This window comes from Leptopilina boulardi, unplaced genomic scaffold (genome assembly GCF_019393585.1).
Source record: "Leptopilina boulardi isolate dan_hultmark-lab unplaced genomic scaffold, ZJU_Lbou_2.1 LbouV2_51, whole genome shotgun sequence".
In the NCBI taxonomy this organism is placed as follows: Eukaryota; Metazoa; Arthropoda; class Insecta; order Hymenoptera; family Figitidae; genus Leptopilina; species Leptopilina boulardi.
In genome coordinates this window covers 915669-930748 of record NW_026137996.1, presented here as the reverse complement: position 1 = coordinate 930748, position 15080 = coordinate 915669, and the positions used below count along the sequence as shown (strand labels likewise).

Here is a 15080-nt window from a genome sequence, read left to right as displayed (position 1 = left end):
GTTTGTCTTACCTATGAGCTTTCGTGATTAACAAGGGAGCTTTTGCAAGTGCTGGAAGCTGTATATGGTGTGTTAAAGAAAGATTCGCGGGAAAATGACTAATATTGTATTGTTAATTTGTTAGTGATTAATGAAATTAAAAAAGCGAAAGAGCTTGTGCGCGCAGTGCGTGAGTATGCCCGCCAAGGTCTCTAAAAAGGTAGTCGGCATGATTATCCGAAGCCGAAAGACAATGAAGGATGGGGTCATCACGGTATTAAAATATTTTTCATTTGTATTTTCAATTATTTTACTTTTTTCAAACATATGTTTATTGTGAAAATATTTTTCAATAATTTCTTAATTTATTTTTGTTATTTTCAATTTTTTAATTTTTTCTTATTTCATATACATTGATTTGTACTCGAATTTTCTGAAGGTTAGCTTCTGTAAATATATATGGATACGCTGTTGAATCAATTTCTTTGTTTTTTGGAAAATTTTCAAATATATGATAATCTTAAGTTTTATGATTTTTTTTTTATAAAAACATATGGAACAGTAGATTGAATATATTTGATAGGCTATTTAGTTTCTTAAATTGGACCTTTAATTGCATTTTGTTATTTTTAATATATTTAGACAATTTCTGCAATTGTGTAATTTATTTTCATTTTATTTTTTAAATGCATTTATTAATTTCAAAATGTACCTGATTTAAAAGTTATGATTATTATTATACAAGTTTTAATTGCTCAATATATGTATGTTTTTAAGATTACACGTCATTCTGAATAATTTAAATTACTTATTAACATATATTTTTACGAAAATAGCTCTTTATATTAATTTAATATAAAATTTTGTGCAATATATTCTTTATTTTCAAAGGTAATATTAGTAAATTTTACATTTTCCAATTATATATAATATGTAATTGGGAAATTTTGAATTAAATCAAGGACAAATTATCGAAATTAGTAAGATGAATGGTCATTCCTTTCATTATTTTTGGTTATGTTTAATAAACCATATTGTATATGAAAAATGGTAAAGTTTTTTTTTTTTTTAAATAAAAAAAAGGGTATTTAGAGTAATATCCCTGAATAATAATCTGTCAATCAGTCAATAACAAACAGTCATTTTATTATATGCTCGAATTGTAATGAGCTTACTTGAGGTGATAAATTCTTATCGCATAAGTCACAGAAGATAAAAACGTATATGTACAGTTTCAATAACTATTGGGAATTTTGAATTTACTTTCATTTTTAAAGTAAAATGTTGATAATTAAATTATTAAAATAATGGGAATTTTCTCTACATTATTTACAAACTCATATTATAATTAAATTGTTTTTATTATAAAGAATTATCTGAAATGAACAACCAAAGAAATTATTGTAAATTATTTTCATTTTTCTATTATTGGAGAGAGAATTAAAAGATTGTCAAAAATTTTAATTAAAAAAAAATTAATATTTTTTATTTTGTTTTGAGTATTTTGGTTTGTGAGAAGAGAGTAAAAAGGAACAGAGAGAGAGAGAACAGAAAGAAATTCATATAGGATATGAAAAGATGTATTTTTTCACAAAGACATATTCAAATTCTGAAAGAATAATTATTATCATCGACCTGTCCTTGAGTGCTTCAATTCTTCAATAATCTATGAAAGTTCATTAAAATTTACATGACAAAATGTTCAGCGTTAATTGAATTAACGATACCTATGTGGATCGATAAGATCATGAATGCTTTGTGTAAAATTTTCTGTGTCAATCTTGGAACAGCTGATTCTTGGGAACTTGCACATTGTCAAATGCCTATATGACAATTTTTAATCAATGATTGTTTTTTTTTTTCATCAATGTTTATAATCAATTTAAACGATATTGTTTTATTTTTTATTCTTTTTTAATTGATAAAAAAAAAGGAATCATCCCCTATTTTATTGAAAAAGTTACTGCAAACTAGTTATGGATTTACAGAGGCGATACAGGCCAGTCAGCCGACTCGGCTGACAGTCTACTTTGTTGGGGGTGGGTGGAGGGGTGCCAATGCAGAGGTTTGTGCTCTTGCGTAAACTTTCCAATCGGTGGCTCCCGAAAAATTGTGAATTACTTTTTAATTTTTCCTATTTATTTGCGAATAGTTTGATTTCATTAAAAGTGTTTAAAGTGCAAATCATCGAAAAATATGAATAATACAATTAATAAATAACATTGACAATTTATCAAATGTGCGTTTGTGTTGAAAGCACGTTTAGTTGCACGAAAATCGACCCCTCGACAACTTGTCAGGGTGCAAAAAAAAAAAAATTTGATTTCATTTTTATTAAGGAAATAACAAAACAGCAAGTACAATTTATTTAGAAATTAATATTCAACTTATCAAAGGATTGAATAAAGAAAAATTTGATTTACAATAATATTTTGAAATTTTCACTACCCCTTAAATAGTGTTTCCGCGTTTTTCATCCCCTTTCGGACATCTTTGATTTCTTTTTATCATAATCATAATAAAAAAAAAAAAAAAAAAAAAAATTGAAAACACAAATGTCATCAGTTTTGGATTATTTTATTTTATTTTTGAAACAATCAATTATTCATTCTGATCACATTTATCGTCAGCCTCTAGTGCTTCGACTAAAAATATCGTTTTGTAAATCCACATTTAACCTGTGGACAGAGTCAAGAACGCTTCTAAATATCGTCTCAGTGATCTTGGACTAGTTGATTAATAAACATATGAAACGAAAGTTGAATTTAGGAAATTAATAAAATAATCAAATTTTAGAGAATAATAGGGAAAAAAAACAGTATTAAATTGTCTAAAAAAAAAGAAAAACAATTTTACAAGGAGTGAAGTGCCATCGAAATGTAATTTTCTGTGATTAAGTCTCGTGGAAATAGAAGATTAAAAGCACAAGATTTTTGTAACGATATGCACAACGTTAATTGTTATAAAAAAAGAAGAAAAAATTAATATTTTTTTCAATGACGCACTCATTTTTGCACAAGAAAAAAAAAAATTTATTATTATAAATCTATATGAAGTTGAGATATTTTAAATCAATGTTGAAAGTAGAGCAAGTTTATGAGAAAATTGAAGAGAAAAAAAACGCTATACCTTAAAATAAAGAAGGGAAAGAAAAAAAAAAAAAAAAAAAAAATAGAAGGATAAAGATTGTTTTTTTTTTCAAGAGGAGACTTATATTTATAGAGAGATAGAAAGAGAGTTATGATTAATCATAATGTATTCAACATGTGATCAGAACTTTTACAAAATGGAAAGGTTTAAATAAAAGTGCCGTTTAAGGGGTCATGCCCCCTGGGGCACAGGGGGAAGCAGAGGGCTTGGGCCCCTCTTGTTCCGAATTACATAATAATCAGGAAAATGTTACTGTTGAACTTAGCGCTACACGAACATTATATCAACGATGTTACCAGCATCTCAAGGTCAGCTTCTCTCTCTCTGCCTGCCTTGCACTGCTTTTGCAATCCTGCCAATTTATTTCATTAATTCAACACTTTTCCTCACACTAATATATCAATTTATTTCATTAGAAAATATATTGGTATTCTAATTTTAATATCAATATTAATTTTATCTATATTGATCAATTTGTTTAAAATTTTCTCTCCATTTTTGTTTTTTTATAAAAAAAAAATTGATTTTTTAAAAAAATAATTTTTATGGAATGTAAATAAATATTTTTTTCTTTTTTCAGAGCTCGGGAGTTGGAGAGGCGAGTGTATATCATGCATTGGTGGTGATATTCCTCGAATTTTTCGCATGGGGTTTACTTACAATGCCAATAATATCAGTGTTAAACGAGACATTCCCAGATCATACATTCTTAATGAACGGTCTTATAATGGGCATAAAAGGAATTTTATCATTTTTGTCAGCACCATTAATTGGCGCATTATCGGATGTTTGGGGTCGTAAATTCTTTTTACTAATTACAGTGGCCTTTACGTGTGCACCACTACCATTAATGAGCATTAATACTTGGTGGTTCTTTGCCATGATTTCAATAAGCGGCGTATTCGCATGTACATTTTCAGTAGTATTTGCATATGTTGCCGATGTCACCGAAGAGAGTCAACGATCATTGGCATACGGTTTGGTAAGTAAAATTAATATTTAAAAATTTAAAATAAAATTTTTTTTTTATTAAAAAATCTAAAATAATTAATATTGTAATTATTTTTTAGGTGTCGGCAACATTTGCAGCAAGTATGGTAATAAGTCCCGCATTAGGAGATTATACGAGACAAAATTATGGTGATAATGTAGCTGTTGCACTTGCCACTGCTATTGCTATTCTCGATGTATTTTTTATTCTGGTCGCTGTGCCAGAAAGTTTACCAGAAAAGGCGCGTCCTACTGGTCCTATTTCATGGGAACAAGCAGATCCTTTCGCTGCTCTTGGAAAGGTGTGTCTTGATAATATTTTTAAAACAAATTTTCTTTTTCAATTTTACAATTTTTTTTTTTTAATTATTATAGGTGGGAAAAGATCACACAATTTTAATGCTGTGCGTCACAGTATTTCTGAGCTATCTACCAGAAGCTGGTCAATATAGTTGCATATTTGTTTATCTAAAATTAGCAATGGGATTTTCTACATCAATGGTGTCAGTATTTATTGCCGTGGTAGGAATTTTAAGTGTCTGTGCTCAAATGTTATTGGGTCCTTTAATGAGAACATTGGGCAGTAAACATGCAATTATGCTGGGACTATTATTTGAAATGTTACAATTAATGTGGTACGGTTTTGGCTCACAAACTTGGTAAGTGTGAAAAATTCATTTCTTAACGAAAAAAAAGAACATTAATATTAAAAAGGAAGGAATTTTTTTTGTAAAATTATTTTTGTAGGTAAAATAAAATTGATTTTTCTTGTTTTTTTAAAAAAAAAAAGGATGATGTGGGCTGCAGGCGTACTCGCTTCAATTTCGAGTATAACGTATCCGGCAATTTCTGCATTTGTTTCAATGCATTCCGATGCTGACAAGCAGGGCTTGGTGCAAGGTATGGTAACTGGAATGCGGGGACTTTGTAACGGTTTGGGGCCTGCCATGTTTGGCATTATTTTTTATCTATTTCACGTCGATCTCAATTACGACACACCATCTTTACCTCTTAAACCGCCAATTCTCGATGAAAACAATAGAACGGGAACTGCCACTCAACATCAAGATATCGTACCTCAGGTATTTTATTTTTAAAATTTTGTATTTTAATATTTTCATTATTTCTTTTGAACTTGTTTAAAAAAATGTTTAATATTTTATATAATTATTTTTTCTATTTACAGTTGGTGCCAGGTCCTCCATTTGTTTTTGGTGCATTATTAGTGATTTGTGCTCTTCTCGTAGCTACATTTATACCTGAATCGAATTCAATGTTAACGGGGCAAATTCATCACTCTTCTACCTCCCGGAGGCCTTCCGGTAAATACGCATATGAAAAATGTACGTTACAGCTTACCACTATTCAATATAATTATTATTATATGACTGGTGGTGGGTTTCTTTTGTCTTTTTAGTTTTCATTTTTTACATTATTTCACTTTTTATCACTATACATTATTATTTTCTTTTTATAAAATACAATTTTCAAAATTAATTTTTGAAAAAATTACTTTCTTTGGAAGAAATTATAAATTTGTATATAATAAATTTTTTTTTTTGTTTAACAGGCCTTTCGCTAGATATTCAGTACGAGACGGATAGGTTAAGTAGTGGCAGAGGGAAACTCGGGCCTCTTTCACCTCTAGTCGATAATTCGAATACAGCTGCGCTTTAACCAATCGTGAATAGCAGACTTTTTGCAAGACACAAGGAAAACTTGCATCCTGCAGTGTGAGAAGAAGAAAAGAAAAAAAAAAGTGAAGCGCTATCTTCCTGCGGCAAAGTAGACCTATGCAACCTCGTCAGAAGAATTAGTATATGATCACTTTGTGCAAGATATCGTAAGCATTGTTTCAACTGTAATATAATCCGCTTAAAGTATTGGTTTTAGAAAACAAAAAACAAAACTCTTTTTGAGATAGGTTGTGAATATAGGAAAAGAAAAAAAATAGCAGTGTAGCCAGCATCTCTTTGGGAAAATATGTGATCCAATAATGCTGTCAGATTCAAGCAGAAAATTTAATCACAAGAGAAATATTTTCGAGCTAGTCTCAGTTTTAAAATGTAATTTCCTCTATATATTATATATATATATATATTATTACAAAAGGATCAATTCAATTAAATGATAAAAAAAAAATACAAATTAACTAGGAGTGAAAATATAAATTGTAGAATTCAAACTAAAATTACCTTAAAGTAAAAGAAAGAAACAACACAATGGAAAAAAATGTGTCATTTTTCGAAGTAAATTTTCGCCAATCTGACAACAAAGTGATAGACAATTTAAACTTTACGTTTAGAAGCGAAATCTTGTCAATCGTCACAAAAATAAAACCAATAAATCTCACGTGTTTAAGAGAAAAGAAAACTGCTGAGTCTCGCCTACTGAAAAAAAACTATTAGCTATTGCCGAAAGCACAAAACGGCAAAAGCAAATGAAAAAAAAATTACAATAAGTATTTTTAACCGGCACACACTAAATCACACGACATTGTTTTTTTTTTAATTCGAAGTATTCGGGTCATATCTTTCTTCACAATTTCTTATACATTTTACATATTTAAAACAAAAAGAAATAAAAAAAAATGTTTTATTTAATCAATGAAGGACTGTTACGTTTTATGTTACCGTTATTTACATAATACGTTACTGTTTTTCACGTGTACATATATAAAATATATATATATATATATATATTAAGAATGAAATTAAAACAAAACGTTGGATTTTCGTTTTGCACTATATAACCGAATGCTAGTTGGCAAATAACGGTTTTATGGTGTATTAAAAAAAAATTTTTTGGCGACTTGTGCCACGCGTAATAATAATTGTAAATGATAATTAATAATTTTAGAATTTAGGGCTCATCTTCTCGACAAATGAAATTCGAATTCAATTATTATAAAACACAGGTCGAGTAGATAAGCCTAATTGAAAGTTTAAATAAAAAAGAAAAAAAATAATAATAATAATGGAAAATCACTAAAGGAGATTTCAAATTGTCTCCAAAACAAAGCCAAAGAATGAATAATAATAATTGAAGGTTTATCGTGGGATTATAACAGAAATCTGATTAGCAACTTTTTGTTTTTTCTTCTTTCAACGGTCTGAACGCTTATTTGCATATTAGATAATTATGTTCGAGCAATGAAAAAAAAAACTGGATTTCGCATCTTGTGACTGATCCAGCTGTTAGTTAATTTCAAATTAAAAATATTTCATTATTCTGTTTAATTTTTAAATATTTTTTTAACAAACTTTTTGATTGATTTTATCCTCGAAAACTATTTTTTGAATTACAATTTTTATTTAATATTTTCTTTTTACTAATAAAATATTTAAATTAATACAATTTTAAGCATTTTGTGACCATGAAATTTATATCATTTGACTGATAGGAAAAAAAAAAAGAAACAGTATTATATAATTTTTTTAAATTCAAAACGAATCATCGATTCTACAAAACTGCCTCTTATAAATCAAATCTGAAGATAATGTCTTCGTGAAAAGACTTAATTCAGGTTATAATAATAATAATAATAAGTGTATTTTAATCGTTATACTATATATAATATAATGAGCTACGAATTAAATTTGATTTTAATTGAAAGTATGGATCAGTCACTTTGAAAAATAGATCTCGACAAATAAATAAAACGTTATAAACCTGGATTAAACTTCAATAACTACTAATGATTCCAACTAACTCCAAGAATTCTTTTGCCCTTTTTTAATTCAAATTCTTAAATCACAGCTTTGTGCGTTCTTTTATATATATAATAAATAGAGTAATAATAATAATAATAATAATGTATTATACAATACAGAAAATCGAAGTTTTTAATTCTAATCTTCGAAATATTAAAAGAAAAAAAAAAAAATAGAAATAGAAAAATTTTAAAAATAGAAATATAAAAAAGAGGCAATTTATTGCTGTAAAATATTCTTCAAACATTCAACAACAACAAAAAAATTAAATAGAATATGACAGAAATAAAAATCATATCTTTGGCGTAAAATAAATTTTTTTTTTTTTTATCAAATTTTATTTCTTGTTTTGCGAGAAAAACAAAAATATATTGTTTATATATTTTATTTGTAATTGAAATCGTCTGTGACTGTGAATAATGCAGAAAGTGATAGAAAAAAAAAAAGAAAATGAGAAACTAAAATATACATTAGTTTTGTCTTACTGTATACAATTTTGTCGAATGAATGTTGTAGATCATAATTAACATGTTATCATCTCTTAAATGAGCAGATTTCTATTCTGTACTATTTTTTCATAGTTCCTCAACAATGCGCAATTCAAAAAAAAAAAAATATATATATATATTGCATATTTTCAAATATAATAACCGGCTCTAGTCGAATAATTTTTCAATTATCTTTTAATTTTTAAGATATTATATAGAGGTATTTATGTCCTAAGGTATACGTGATGTCTTTTCATTTTCTGTCAATTATAAAGATGCACTGAATCGAGAAACAAAATTTTTTTCATTTTTATTCCTTATAATGTCTAATGTATTATTTACGCTTTATAAATCTTTAACGAATTTTCAAGAAAATATTTATGTATATAATAATTTTTGTGTTTTACATAATGCACTTTTTTTTAATTATAGAAAAATGTTCAATTATTATATTAGTTAAAAATTTTGATTTAATGTGAGAAAAATTTTGTTTCAATTAGAAAAGTTAATTTTTTTCTTTAGCATAATATTGTATTTTATTTAATGAAAGAAAACGAATTGGACTAGAGTCAAAAAGAATAAATAATATAGGAAAAGATTCTATTGCAATTATAAAAAATGAAAGGCAGTAAATTTTTTTTCCTTTCATAAAACGAAATATACGAAATAACATTGACTTAAAAAACACTTTGATCTCTTTCTCTTTGAATTTTACGATTAAAAATAAAATTAAACTTTATTTTTTTGCTAATCTTTTAGTGATTAAAAAAACCATATTTTTTTATTTGATTTTCATAATTGTGCCAAATTTCTATTAAATTGAAATAACATTTGATTATCAATTCATAATTTTTTTCCATTCAATCAACTTGACAGTATTAGAGAAATTAATTATATAATTTTTGTTTTCAGAATAAAATATGTAATTATTTGAAAATAACGAGAAAGAGAGATATAGTGTTATTACACTTCAAGTGGCATTAGTTTTCTTGGAGATGCAATAATATATATAAATATATATATACATTATAAAATATAAAAAATAAAAAAAAAAAACTTGCCAGCGATGTAAATTTCTTTTGTCAATATCATAGGTCCGGCACTTATTTCTCCGAATAAAAATTTTGAATGTATAATAACTAAAAAAATTTTACTCGGAGATTATGAAGTCGAACAAAAGATTATTTTGAAAAACTATCGAGTAATTTATATTTGTATGCAGTGAATTATGTGTAAACGCCATATGAAAAAAAAAAATATATATATATACGAAGGATACATCGTTCGGTAAAAAATCTAGACGAGGATTTAACTCTTGTGAGTTAATGATTATAATGACGAATGAATTATTAAAATTGATTATTTTTAACAGTTTGAGCATTTTTTTTCCACCTTCTAACTTAATTAATTTTATTTTTAATCATTGGATTTAATTATTATAATTTTAGTAATACATTTTTAATTAAATTTTGTTTTTATTTTTAATTGTTTCTTAAATTTAACTAATTCTACTTATATATTTTTACAGTAATTTAATCTCATATTATAATAAAAAAAAACAATTTATTTGCAATATATTAATTTAGTTTAGGAATTTAATGAGATAATATTTATACAGCCATGATTTTGAGTGTTGAATATTAAAATTATTTTAAGTATTTTGTACAACATTTGATCCACTTTGTTGCCATAATTCAATTGCTTTATTGACTATTACCTCAGACGTTTCTTCAGTAATCTATAAAGAAAAGAGAGAAACATTGAATTTACTTTGATTTAAATAAATTAAGATTCTAGAAAAAACAAACACTTACATTGAGAATTGTATCGAGAACATTGTCGAGTGTTTTGCATTTTAGTAAAAATCGACGCAAAGTAGTTAAAATTACAATTGCAACAAATACTAAAATTTTATAGGCTCCTACAGCAATTTTATCCCAAATTCTATAAATAGTTTTAAATAAATTTAGTTTTTTTTTTAATACTAGATGATGAAAAGTATTTTTCATATAATTTTTTTTGTAAAAAAATGTTCAATCGAAATAAAATTTATTTCTTACTTCGTTATGGAACCATCACTAATTGTGTCTGCGAAACATGAGTGAAACCAAGCTTCATAGGGAAGAAATTTGAGAGCATCAATTTCAATTAGATGATTATATAATTCTAAATCTTCTCGTTCCAAAACAGTGCATGTACATTCTTTCAATCGATCAACATCTTTTTGAAATTTTTGAATGTGATCGAGAAAACCGCTCAATACCCAATAAATATCCACCGATTTCTCATTATTATAATCTATACTCATAACATTCCATAAACTTTTTGCCATCTTGTTCATTGATCTATTATTCAAAAAAAAAAATATGACATTAATCATTTTTTAATATACGTATAAATAAAATTTTTAACCAAAGTTAAATTGATGAAATAATTTTAAAAAAAAATCTTAAAATTAAAATAAGAACTATAAATTTAAAACCTAAATGGTTGCAAATCTATTTGTGTGTTCATATCAAGTTTCGTTCGTTTATTCCTCAAAAGCCACATTGTAAAAAATACTTGTGATGGTTTTGTTGTAACGTCTATAACTTTTGCACTAATCAATGTATTCTTTAAATCTTCAAATTCATCTTTACGTTGTTTCATAACAAAATCATGACTATCTTCATAAACTGGAATAACTCCTAATAAAATTTTCCATAAAAAATTTCTATGTATTGCAGGAACTGTAAATCGTAAACAAAACTGCTTTAATTTCCCTTTATCTAATGGACGTTCTTTCAATAATATTTCTAATGATTTTTTCTCCTCGACACTTCTAAATCCAACCTATATTTAAAAAAAAATAATTTTATTAAAAATTTCATAATAGGAAAGAGATGGAAATAAAATGTAACTAAAAATAACAACAAATTAAGTATATGTCAAAGATTAATATTAAAGAGTAATAATAAAATACCACAGTATAAATAATTATTACATTGAGTAATGTAATAAATTGGAAATATAAAAACAAGTGACAATAATTTTTGAGGTTAGATTAAATTCTTTTATGATAATTCTTTTAAACAATAAATATTGTAAATGATTTAATAATGTAATTCAAACTCGTAAAATTATTCACAATGATAGATTAAATTTGTTACCTTTTCATAATATGAGGAGCGAAAATTTCGTTCATCTGTCATTCTTCAAATTTAAAATGTCAAAACACAATTTGTCATTTAAATGATCGGTAAATTTGTATTCTTTGTATTTTTTCGTTTATTGGAAATAAAGTTAACTAACTTATCGACATCTTTCAAATACACGTGTGACGTGGATGGAAAAACAACATAGTTAAGTGACATAAGGAATGTTTTTGGAATAATATCCAATAATTTTCCAGTGTAAAACACAAAATAATAATTAAAAATTGCATAATTAAAACCTCTTTAATGATTTAAATAAGTCCAGGATCAAATTTGGAAATTTCATTAATTTTGAAGAAAATGACTTCTGTTGATTGGGAAGAAGTTAAAAGACTTGCTGCTGACTTTCAAAAAGCTCAGCTTAGCTTTTCTTTACAAAAGTAGGTTGTAAACTAAGTAATTATTTTTCAATTTTAACATTTTTATTAATTTCAATGAAAATTTTACTGATTACAAAATTTTGTTTCACCCTAACCTCAAATTCTTATTTATAACTTTTTTTTTTATTTGAAAAACAATTCTCTCTTTACAAAAACTATAGTTAAAAATTATTAATTTAAATGTAGATTATATTTAATTTTCTATAATTGAATTATTTTTAGACTATCTGAACGCAATTGTGTGGAAATAATAACAAAACTCACTGAAGCAAAACTTTTGAATATTATTTTTACAAATGATGGTAAAGAATATGTGACACCGCAACATTTGGAAAAAGAAATTAAAGATGAATTATATGTTCATGGTGGACGTATTAATTTAGTGGAATTGGCAAAAATTTTAAATGTTGATTTATCACAAATTTCAAAATCAGTCAATGATATTGAAAAACATGATAAATCATTGAAACTTATTTTGGGTCAATTAATCGATAGAAATTATATGATAAGAATTGCCGGCGAAATTAATGATAAATTAAATCAACAAGGTCATATTAATGTATCAGATTTAACATTAAAATATGATTTACCCGCTGAATTTTTACAATCGTTGTTAGAGAAAGAATTGGGAAAAATAATATTTGGTAAACAAGATTCACAGGATTTAAAGATATTTTATACTGAAGGATATGTGGCAAGAAATCGTGCAAAAGTAAGAGGTGCTTTATCGGCAATTACAAAACCAACGCCACTTTCTGCTATTTTGGGACAATGTGGAGTTCCGGAGAGAATATTTTTTTGTAAGTCTTGTATTCAAACTTTTTTTTATGATTTAAAAATAAAAAATGATTAATTAAAATTTTGTTTTTTTTTTGCAGCAATTCTCGAGAGTTTACAAGACATGATGCAAGTACCTGGCGTTGTTACTGGAAAACAAGGCGGAAATAGTATTTACGTGCCATCAATTTATTCAAAAAGTCAAAGTGAATGGGTTGACAATTTTTACAAGCAAAATGGATATCTCGGTAATTTGAAATTTTTCTTTGAGAAAATTTTAATTTTAGAATTAAACATTAAAAAAAAAACAAAAAAGAAATAAACAGAAAAAAAATTGTTAATTATTTTTTAGAATACGATGCACTTTCACGATTGGGAATATCGGATCCACGAAATTTTGTAAAACGTCACTTTCCCAATGAGAATTTAACTCTTCTCGATACTGTGGCAGTTGGCACGACAATATTAGATCAAGTTGACGCCAATATTGATGAAACATTAGCATCCGAATCATTTATGGATATTTATCCACTTTTACCATCAGTTTTCAGTTCTCAAGATGTGGAAATAATTTTAAAAGAAACTTTAAAACGAACAAAACGTAATATTCACATTTATTCAGCAACTGTTGTTGTTTCTGAGACATTTTTACAAAATTTATACAAAAAATTGGAATCATTGGCCGAGAAAAAAGCCAAGGAACTCGTCGATAGTGGCAAATGGTTACAATCAATTGCCGAAAGTCGTTTATTAAAATCAAAAACAACTACCGATGTAATTGACAATAAATCAGATAGAAAAGCAGAGAGAAGAAAAAAGGCGTCAAGTGGCAAAAGTGGAGGTGGTGCACAAGGACGTGAAACAAAGACAAAATCAACAAAAAAAAAGTATCATCAAGGAAAAAATCATGAAATTGATTCAGATGAGGAGAATACAACTCGCATTGGTGGTAAACAAGAATTATCATTTATTACCAATGTTGAGATTGGCAAAGAATTAAAGAAAGATTCAAATATTGCCGATATTGATGAATTTTCTGATGAATTAGCAATATATTTACAAAATTTATTAAATAAACATGTAATTCATGTGGCTGAACAATTAATGCAAAAAAGTAAAACAACAAATTTAACGGAAATTGAAGATAGACTCAATATGATAGCAGTAAATATTCGTGTCTTTGACAAGGGTATAAAACATTTAGATAAAAGCGCACAATCATCTATGATTAAATATCTATTGAAAACATTAGGTTTGGATTTTGTTACGGAAATTTTTAAATTGGCATCTAATCAAAATGTTATACAGTGTCCAAATAATTTAACAACAGAATCGAGGCAAAAATTACTTATTGAATTTCCAAAGGATATTAAAGAGAGTCTTGGTGAATTGCATAGAACTGTGATTGGTGAATCGGTGGAGGATTTTTTAAATGCCATTGAACCAGCAATGGTTGTATGTTGTTTGGTTTTGAAAAAATATGACAAAAAAAAAGATAGACCTATTATTATTGGTCATAGAGAAGCATTACTCGATCAAATTAATTCAACACAAGATCCAGCATTGGCACTTCATTTGGCGACAAATATTTTATTTATTGTTGCCACACAATGTGCATTACACATGTCCGGTCGACATGTTTCGATGATACTTAATTTTTTGCAAACACATTTGGAACTTGAGAAAATGTCTATTCTCACTAAATATCATGGTATTTAAATTAAATTTTTTAATTTAATTAAAATTTATTATTCTTAAATTATTAATTTTTTTTTTGTTTTAGATTTAGTGCTAAAATTATTAAGTTCAAATGACGAATCGGAGAAAGCTGCAACTCTCACACTTCTTGAGGATGGTTTACAGGAAATTAAAAATATTGCTAATGATGCAAAAAAGTATGTGAAAACAGACAAATCACACGATTAATTAATTAATAAAATGTTTCAATATTATCGGATAATCGTTTAGAAATTTTCTTTTTTAGAATATTTCACTTTCGTGAATGCGTATAAAACGTTGAAATCTTTATAACAAAAAATGTGTAAAAAATATAAAATTCTTTTTACATTTTGTAGAATATCTAAATATTTTTTTTATAATTGTAATTCTAGTGATGCACACATTTTAATTAATTATATCGAAAATTAAATTTAAAAACATTTTCAAAAATTAAATCCAATTGTTACATAAATTGAAGAAATTTAATTAAATTGCAATTTTTTTTTAACAAATAAATTAAAATTTTATATTGTTATTTATACTAAAATTTTATTTTAAAAATTAATTTAAAATAAAATGAAATTAATTAATGTTGAAACATTATCACTTTTTTTAATTTTAGTTTTTATTATTACAAAATGTATAGAAAAAATATAATAAAATATTTCATTGTGCATTTCTTGAGTGTGA

The 15080-nt window shown here is 26.1% G+C and overlaps 3 protein-coding genes across 5 annotated transcripts; 2 read left to right on the top strand and 1 right to left on the bottom strand.

Annotated features, from left to right (window-relative positions):
- Window positions 1-8: 8 nt before the first annotated feature.
- Window positions 9-9691, top strand: LOC127289813 (hippocampus abundant transcript 1 protein). 3 transcript variants are annotated; one of them, XM_051317994.1, is made up of 7 exons: window positions 9-253; window positions 3710-4111; window positions 4200-4421; window positions 4495-4778; window positions 4910-5201; window positions 5306-5462; window positions 5690-9691. In XM_051317994.1, exons 1-7 carry the CDS (start codon window positions 131-133, stop codon window positions 5794-5796), a joined length of 1587 nt encoding a protein of 528 aa, XP_051173951.1. In that variant the 5' UTR covers window positions 9-130; the 3' UTR covers window positions 5797-9691. The 3 variants fall into 3 exon arrangements, with proteins under 3 accessions (XP_051173951.1, XP_051173952.1, XP_051173950.1); XM_051317995.1 differs by lacking the exon at window positions 9-253 and adding an exon at window positions 2802-3437 and having other exon boundaries at window positions 5306-5441; XM_051317993.1 differs by lacking the exon at window positions 9-253 and adding an exon at window positions 2804-3437.
- A 178-nt stretch (window positions 9692-9869) lies between these two features.
- Window positions 9870-11620, bottom strand: LOC127289814 (TBC1 domain family member 7). Its single transcript, XM_051317996.1, has 5 exons — window positions 11470-11620; window positions 10803-11152; window positions 10381-10665; window positions 10135-10264; window positions 9870-10058 (listed from the first exon to the last, which is right to left on the bottom strand). The coding sequence occupies exons 1-5, from the start codon at window positions 11509-11511 to the stop codon at window positions 9972-9974; spliced, it is 894 nt and encodes a 297-aa protein (XP_051173953.1). The 5' UTR covers window positions 11512-11620; the 3' UTR covers window positions 9870-9971.
- A 29-nt stretch (window positions 11621-11649) lies between these two features.
- LOC127289812 (E3 UFM1-protein ligase 1 homolog) lies at window positions 11650-14631 on the top strand. Its single transcript, XM_051317992.1, has 5 exons — window positions 11650-11894; window positions 12117-12694; window positions 12773-12919; window positions 13024-14382; window positions 14455-14631. Exons 1-5 carry the CDS (start codon window positions 11815-11817, stop codon window positions 14595-14597), a joined length of 2307 nt encoding a protein of 768 aa, XP_051173949.1. The 5' UTR covers window positions 11650-11814; the 3' UTR covers window positions 14598-14631.
- The last annotated feature ends 449 nt before the right edge of the window (window positions 14632-15080 follow it).

Bases quoted from the DNA above. Each gene is read 5' to 3' on its own strand.
- LOC127289813 (XM_051317993.1), top strand. From the start codon at position 3,303: ATGCCCCCTGGGGCACAGGGGGAAGCAGAGGGCTTGGGCCCCTCTTGT. The intron at 5,202-5,305 runs GTATTTTATTTT...TTCTATTTACAG, and splicing joins ATCAAGATATCGTACCTCAG to TTGGTGCCAGGTCCTCCATT. The intron at 5,463-5,689 runs GTACGTTACAGC...TTTGTTTAACAG, and splicing joins TAAATACGCATATGAAAAAT to GCCTTTCGCTAGATATTCAG.
- LOC127289814 (XM_051317996.1), bottom strand. From the start codon at position 11,511: ATGACAGATGAACGAAATTTTCGCTCCTCATATTATGAAAAG. The intron at 10,666-10,802 runs GTTTTAAATTTA...TTTGAATAATAG, and splicing joins ATAGATTTGCAACCATTTAG to ATCAATGAACAAGATGGCAA. The intron at 10,265-10,380 runs GTAAGAAATAAA...AACTATTTATAG, and splicing joins AGTGATGGTTCCATAACGAA to AATTTGGGATAAAATTGCTG.
- LOC127289812 (XM_051317992.1), top strand. From the start codon at position 11,815: ATGACTTCTGTTGATTGGGAAGAAGTTAAAAGACTTGCTGCTGACTTT. The intron at 12,695-12,772 runs GTAAGTCTTGTA...TTTTTTTTGCAG, and splicing joins TCCGGAGAGAATATTTTTTT to CAATTCTCGAGAGTTTACAA. The intron at 12,920-13,023 runs GTAATTTGAAAT...ATTATTTTTTAG, and splicing joins CAAGCAAAATGGATATCTCG to AATACGATGCACTTTCACGA.